The 7923-nt window shown below is 35.5% G+C and overlaps 1 protein-coding gene across 1 annotated transcript; it reads right to left on the bottom strand.

The window, feature by feature from the left end:
- Positions 1-5063: 5063 nt before the first annotated feature.
- LOC131646513 (uncharacterized) lies at positions 5064-6049 on the bottom strand. Its single transcript, XM_058916536.1, has 3 exons — positions 5944-6049; positions 5507-5645; positions 5064-5403 (listed from the first exon to the last, which is right to left on the bottom strand). Exons 1-3 carry the CDS (start codon positions 6039-6041, stop codon positions 5185-5187), a joined length of 456 nt encoding a protein of 151 aa, XP_058772519.1. The 5' UTR covers positions 6042-6049; the 3' UTR covers positions 5064-5184.
- Positions 6050-7923: the final 1874 nt, after the last annotated feature.

The following is a 7923-nucleotide window of genomic DNA, read 5'->3' on the forward strand; positions in this document are numbered from 1 at the left end:
TACATAAAAGAACCAACTATATTAGTATATGGGATGTTGTTCATATAGGCTCTTTCGTCATCAGTACTGGGACACTGATCAATACTCAACTTGAATTGAGGGTTTGTTGGAGTCACAATTGGCTTCTAATTCAACATACCAAACTTTTCGAGAATCTTTCGTAGATATGCCTCTTGAGACAAGCATAACTTCGACTTCCTTCTATCTCTTCGAATGTCAATTCTAAGAATCCTGGAAGCAGCTCCCAGATCCTTCATATCGAACTCCTTATTGAGTTCATCCTTCACCTTTATCACATCCTTGAAATTGTTGCTTTCTATGAGAATATCATCCACATAAAGCAACAAAATAACAAATGAATTACCTGGTCGAAATCTGAAGTAAACACAGTGGTAGAACTGACTTCTAATGAAACTTATGCATGCCATGAACTTGTCGAATCTCCTATTCCACTGTCGAGGAGATTGTTTCAGTCCATATAAAGATCTCTTTAGCTTGCACACATAATCTTCCTTCCCCTTTTCGACATACCCTTCAGGTTGCCTCATCAGGATTGTTTTATCTAGATCACCATACAAGAATGCAGTCTTCACGTCCATTTGTTCCAGTTCAAGGTCAAACTGTGCCACCATGGCAAGAAACATTCGAATGGACCTATGCTTCACAACAGGAGAAAACACATCATTGAAGTTGACACTTTCTTTCTGAGTGAAACCCCTTGCAACTAACCTTGCCTTGTCTCTTTTCGACGTCACTCCTTCAATTCCTTCCTTAACTTTGAAAATCCATTTACAGCTGACTAACCTTGCCCCGGTAGGTTTCTTGATCAGTTCCCAAGTGTGATTATCATGAAGATATTTCATCTCATCATCCATGGCCTTCAGCCATTCAGTCTTATTTCGACTCCTCATAAATTCCTTATAATCTCTAGGTTCATCATCAAGAACCTCACTAGCAGAGATTAATGCATAAGCTATAAGATCTGCATACCCAAGTCTCTGAGGTGGCTTGATGACTCTTCTCGACCTATCTCTTGACAATAGGTAGTAATCGACAGTTTCCTCAACTTCCTCAGCATCTTCTACTTCTTCTTCGACTTCATCAAGGGTATGCAATTCAGCATCAACTTGCTCCACCTCAACAAGAATCTCTACCTGTTCCAGATCTTCTGCACTTCGACCATCATCATCATCCGTTTTATTGAAAGCCATCTCAGCTTCATTGAAAACTACATCTCGACTGGTGATACACCTCATGTGACCTGACTCTAGGTACCATAGTCTATAAGCTTTGACTCCTTCAGGGTATCACATGAACATGCATTTCAGAGCTCTAGGTTTGACCTTGTCTTGCCTAATGTGAGCATAGGCTACGCAGCCAAATACTCTCAGTTTGTCGAGATCTGGTGGATGTCCCGACCAAACTTCTTCAGGTGTCTTCATATCTAACACTGTCGAAGGACATCTATTTATCAGATATGTTGCTGTCGAAACAGCCTCAGCCCAGAACACCTTCTTTAACCCGACACTAGTCAACATGCATCTGACTCTCTCCAAAATAGTTCAATTAAACCTTTCAGCCAAACCATTTTGCTGTGGAGTACCTATAGTAGTTCTGTGCCTTGCAATACCAGAGGCTGCATAGAAACTATCGAACGCCTCATTGCAAAGTTCAAGGCCATTATCAGCTCTCAACCTCTTGACCTTCCTGCCAGTCTGATTTTCGACCAGAGTCTTCCAACTTTTGAAATTCTCAAAAGTTTCATCCTTAGTCTTCTGGATGAATACCCATAACTTCATGGAATAATCATCAACTATGGATAGAAAATACCTCGCTCCTGATTGTGATGGACACCTTGCAGGCCCCTAAAGATCAACATGGATGTAATCAAGGGATCCATGTGTTCTTTGTTTGCCTTTGTTGAACTTCACTTTGCAAGATTTTCCAAGCACACAGGGTTCACAAAACTTCAGCTTTTCGATTTTGTCTCCACCAAGCAGATTTTGTTTCCCTAATTCGACCAGACCCCTTTCACTGACATGGTCCAATCTCATGGCCATATTTCTCTCTTCGACAAAGGTTTCGTGGATGCAACATTTGTCGAACCACTTACAACTTCAGCCTCAAGGGTATACAAGCCTTGTTTCTTCACGCCTCTCAAGACTTCCTTCGACCCCTTCATGACTCTTAGGATACTTTTCTCTCCTTGGAAAACATATCCTTTCTTGTCGAATTCACCAAGAGAAAGTAGATTTCTATTCAAATCAGGAACATACCTGACTTCAATCAACAACCTTATTGACTCATCATGGAGCTTGAATCTCACAGATCTAACACCTGCAATCTTGCAAGCTTTGTTGTTTCCCAGCAATACTGATCCACCATCTTGATCACATAATTCCTCGAACAAGTCTTTGTTTGGAGTCATGTGCCAAGTGCAACTTGAATCCATAATCCACTCCTTCCTAGAGTCACTGCTCGAAACCACAAGAACATCAGATTATTCGAAATCATCTTGAACAATGGCTGCATTGCCATTATCCTTACCTCCATGATCTTTCAAGCGTTCAGGGCACACCTTTCTTGTGTGACCCTCCTGCTTGCAATGATAGCATCGAATGCCAGATGCTTCGCAGTTGTAAGACTTCGACTGGCTTTTGCCCTTCTTCTTGTCGAACTTGCCATCCTTTCGCAAGAATTTGCCCTTAACAGCCAAACCTTCACCAACAGTCGAAGGTTTATGCTCCTTTCGTTCGTTCAAGTCCTTAGAATACAGGGCTGATTGAACTTCTTCAAAGGTTAGGGACTCCCTTCCATACAAGAGAGTTTCTTTGAAGTGAGCATGTGATCGAGGCAAAGAGCATAATAGTAACAGCGCTTGATCTTCATCATCGATCTTCACATTAATATTTTCAAGATCAAGAATCAACTTGTTGAACATATCCAACTGCTCAGCCAACACTTTGTCTTCAATCATCTTGAATGAATACAAAGCTTGCTTCAGGTAGAGTCGATTTACTAGCGATTTGGTCATGTACAAACTTTCAAGTTTCACCCATAACCCTGATGCCGTCGCCTCCTTTGATACCTGCCGGAGAACCTTATCACCAAGGCTCAACAAAATTGCGTTGTGTGCTTTCTCGATCATAGTTGTCTTCTCCGCTGCCATTAATTCAGCATTCATGGCCGCCTCTCCCTTCAACGCTTCCAAGCAACCCTGCTGAACCAGTAGGGCTTTCATCTTCAAGCGCCACAGACCGAAATCATTCACTTCGGTTAACTTTTCAATCTCATACTTAATTGAAGGCATCTTCTCCATGCTCACCGCACCAATTTGTTGTGAATTCAATGCCAAGAACAAAGTATAAAACAAGGGATGAATAAAGAACAAGGAAGAAAATGAACACAAGAATTGGTTATAACTGCTATTCTTTTACTTTCTCTTAGAAAACAAGATTACAAGTTTACAAGAATAACAAATAACCCCTCTCACCCTAAAATAGGATTTGCTGTGTTGCAATGAGGAGAGACTAGTATGCTATTTATAATAACACCTAACATACTAACTAATGGGCTTTTTCCACAAGGCCCATTAAACAAGGCAACTTAATAACCAACCTAACTTAACAAATTAGGGTTTAAACACTAAAACCTAATTTAACATGCTAACAATCCTAGCATCTTCGACACCTGCATGCTCGACCCATTTTCAACTACAACATGCACATTCGACACCAGCATGTGAACAACCTTCGACTTCATGCTTAACCATGTCGAACTGTCGAACCAGTAAGCTACCCTTCGACCATACTAGAGTTCGATCAAATATCTCACAAAGTCAAACTTTATTGTATTCATCCAAAAAGAAATGGATCTAATATCTATTTTCTCTGCCTCTAATTATACTTCTAATTATAAGATAATATCAAAAAAAATAATTATAAGATCTTCTTGAGTTTTTTTCTTGTCCTTTTTATAAGATTTTTTTCAACTTTTACAATGTATTAATTTTTTTTTTCAAACACACCCGTAATTATATCACATCTTTTGTTGCAATCAATAAATTTGTAAATTATATAAATAGTCAATAAATTTAATACATTAACCGACTTTTTTAATTAATATAATTTTATCTACGGAGTTTTATATTTAGTGACGGTCATTAGTTAATTGAATCATTAGTTAATTGAAGTCTATTATGGTTCTTTTTAATGATATTGGGGTGCTTCAAAATACTGTGTTGGCTAGTTGATTAGTGTCTAGATGCAATGGTAATTTTTGTGGCTATGAGATTGGTTTGATGCTGTCTGAGTTGTATTTTGTAGGTGTAATGTGGTATAATATTGAAAGCTATTTTTATCTAACGCTATTAAAGGATTTTTATTATATATTTCAATTTTATTGAATCACTTTTATAGCGAAAAATTATTTGATTTTGTTTTCTTAAGACTATATATTATAAAATAATAATTTTAAAAAACACAAATTATTTCTTTCACTTGTAATTCACTACAAGAAAATGTGTGATTTGCTACGACAGAAACAATAGCTAATTTGTAGCTAATTTCTATCAAACAGAGTTAGTTGAAGATTTGTTGGGGATTAGCTACAATATATACCGTAGCATAGATTGAGGGGCTAATTATCTTGGCCAAAATTTCCTAGCAAAACTCAAACTAATATATTAAAGTTTCTAGCTAAACCACAACCAGTACTAGCAAAATGTCTGTTTTGAGTTATGTTTCCCCAACTATACAGCTACAATATTGCCGCCAAAATTTCACAGTAAATCTCAAGCTAATTTATAGCAAACTTTTGTAATAACTTTTAATCAAAATTTGTTAGGCTTAATTTTTTTAATTATTAATTTTAATCAAAACTAAATAGGCCTAATTTAAAAAATCGCAAAAAACATTATAATCGTATCAATCAAATTAATTTTTTTTTTGTTTACTTTTGCAATTTGCAAGTAAACAAATGCATCAATACATGTTTCTAATAAATAGGCAACACAGAATCATGTTTACATGCAGTAGTAGTTTTATGTCTGGTTAATCGCCCTACACATAATTTTTTTCCTAGCTACAACTTATGTAAGTGATACAGTGAGAACAATTCTATTTAGCAGAATAATAACAAGATTGAATTTGTTAATTCCGGATATAACCTATTTTTTCCTAAGCTTCACATGTTTGGATATCCACCACTTGACCAATGCACAAACCCTCTATCTAAGCACGGATATTTACACGGAGCTAGTATAGAACAACATACTTGGTTCATCAAGAAACAAACGACAACACAAGTAATGTTGTCAGCGTTACCTCCCTGATATGCTTCTTGCATCAGTCTCTTTGATGCCTCCTCAACACCCTCAAGTGGTTTAATCATAGCAACGACTTCCTGAAGAATACTTAAAAAAATTATAAGTTGTTGGAAAAGCGAAACTTTTTAGCATGACATTATTAAAACTTAAAACAATCCAACTCTAGTCAGCAGGACTTACTTCATCGGAATTTACAAAAGTCAATAGAGAAGTGAAAAGGAATGAAATGATTATTGTTACAAACCTCGTTTGTGACGATGTCCCGTAGCCCATCACTGGACAGAATAAGATACTCAAGAGAACTGTCAACTTTTTCTTCCTGCAATATTTTCGCTATTGTCATATAGAATTGAGTAAAGTCCTATTATGATCAAAATAGCTTCAATAAAACTACAATCATATATTAATTTTTTTTATCAATTATGGAATTAAAGAGTGAATAAAATAAGTATTAAATGTTAACCTCCAGAGTAATTGTATCTCTTCAGCTGCATAACTAAAGAGTGAATAAAATAAATATTAGAGCTAACATTATTTCAAGTGAAAATCAAAATATAACACCATTTTTGACACATCATGAAACAAAATAGAAAAGGATAAGTCCTAAAATAACTAACCTTCCCCTGTCAATGCATGTATTTGCACCAATTTCAACATTGTTCACTATTATGACGTTCAACTTCCGAGTTCTGACAGATTTAAGCAAGAAATTCATATTATTAGTAAAATCTATGCAAGTTGAAATTTATTGTTAAACATAAATAATCTGTCAATGTATATAGGATTAAATCAAATTAAAATACAAGCAAGCATTGTTAGCTTCAGAAAAATTACGTCACTCTAGCCATATACAAAAAGGACATTCTGCTTAGACTGTCATTTTTAAATATAAAGGATGGATATGTTCTGGTTGTTAGCTTGTATGCAACTCCTTCTCAAAATATATAATCATCAATTAGTTTGTGAACCATTGAATGATTACAATTGAGTTTACTATATGCAGCCAATATTGAAGCATAAAATAGAAAGTATATACATACCTCAACATAATATACTGTAAGAATCTATGCAAGAATCAGAAAGTTCAAGGAAAAAAAAGAGTAGTTGCACTGGAGAAGTAACAATATACATGTTTCTTCCTTACAAGTTTTAGTTTGTCTATTTTGTTTTCAACAATCCACCTGCATTTGGTAGAGAACAATTATATATGCTCAGAAAATACATGATCCATTTGCAAGAATTTGAACAAGAGTTCATGACATAATCTTTATGACACATATTTGGATTAGTTTTCAGGAAAACAAAGTATATGTAGCCTCTGCTGGGCCTGGTTTATTCTGACACTAAAGTCTAAAAGCTACCTTAAAACTGAAGCTAAAACTAAGAGCTTTAGAAATAAAGGTAAAGTTGTTTAACTTACATGTGATTTAACTTTTGATCCCTCTAATTTAAGTTTATATGCTATTTTGATTTCTAGTTTCTTTCTCCTCGTCTTATGTTTACTAATTCTTAAAACTGAGTAAGCTTAGTCAATATGTTAAATTGAGACCCAATATCAGATGGATGCTTTTGGAGTTAGGGGTCAGTGCTTGGCTGGATATGATGAAAAATTATCTAGACTTGCATTGGGGGGTTTTGCTATATTTAGCCATGAAGCTATGTTCAGTCAGGAGGATGCTCATTGTTCCAACCTCCAAGCTTAAAGAAAGAATTAGTAATAATGACCTTGAGATGTCTTTACTACATACTTAGTCAAAAGATTAAGGTAATAATCTAATCTCCAAGCTTTGAAGAAATGTCCTATCAATAGGGTACACACCTCCATGCACTGTACGTCGTGTTACTGTGTTAGCACAGCTTCTATAAACTATATATCATAGACTAAGTTGAACTAACCAACTGATGAAATATCATATCACGGGGCTAAGGCTAAACTAACCAATTGGATGAACTAAGATAATGAAACACATTTGTTTTAAAAATAAGAGAACTAAAATAAAACAAAAAAGAGGAGGACCAAAACTGTGTGAGCACTTAACTGAAAGAAAATTAATAGGGCCATAGTAATTAAGGCTTTACATTAACGGTAACCACTGAGAGGAACTAGTCTAAAGGTAGACCGTGAATCTAGAACATAAAGCCACCATGTCTCCTCATCTACAATATCAAGAGAAGAGCGACCACTAATGATTACTGAACCCATCCCAAAATTTCTTAATTCGATAAATAACAACATAATTGCAATGAAAATAGAATGCACCTTCATCAACTTTACTTCACTTGTGATAAAAAGTTGTTATACACACTATTACTTCTGAAACAGGGTCCCTAAAACGCATATAAAAAGTTGTTGAAAGTGTTATACACACTATTAAAACCTTAGATCAAGTACGAAAATGAAGATTGATGTTGTAGAAGGCCGACATGAGCATAAAAAAGAAAAAAAGCTATGTTACACTACACCTTAAAACAAATCCCTTTCTATCTCCACAACCATTAGCTTGATATAATGATGGCAACCCATTCAAACAATAGGTGATCTGATCCTTAGCTACTCTAATTATAGCATCAACAAGATGCATCTTATATCATCTTCC

This window comes from Vicia villosa, linkage group LG2 (genome assembly GCF_029867415.1).
Source record: "Vicia villosa cultivar HV-30 ecotype Madison, WI linkage group LG2, Vvil1.0, whole genome shotgun sequence".
NCBI classification, from domain to species: domain Eukaryota; kingdom Viridiplantae; phylum Streptophyta; class Magnoliopsida; order Fabales; family Fabaceae; genus Vicia; species Vicia villosa.

Bases quoted from the DNA above. Each gene is read 5' to 3' on its own strand.
- LOC131646513 (XM_058916536.1), bottom strand. From the start codon at position 6,041: ATGAATTTCTTGCTTAAATCTGTCAGAACTCGGAAGTTGAACGTCATA. The intron at 5,646-5,943 runs GTTAGTTATTTT...AAAATATTGCAG, and splicing joins ACATGCATTGACAGGGGAAG to GAAGAAAAAGTTGACAGTTC. The intron at 5,404-5,506 runs GTAAGTCCTGCT...AGTATTCTTCAG, and splicing joins CTTTTGTAAATTCCGATGAA to GAAGTCGTTGCTATGATTAA.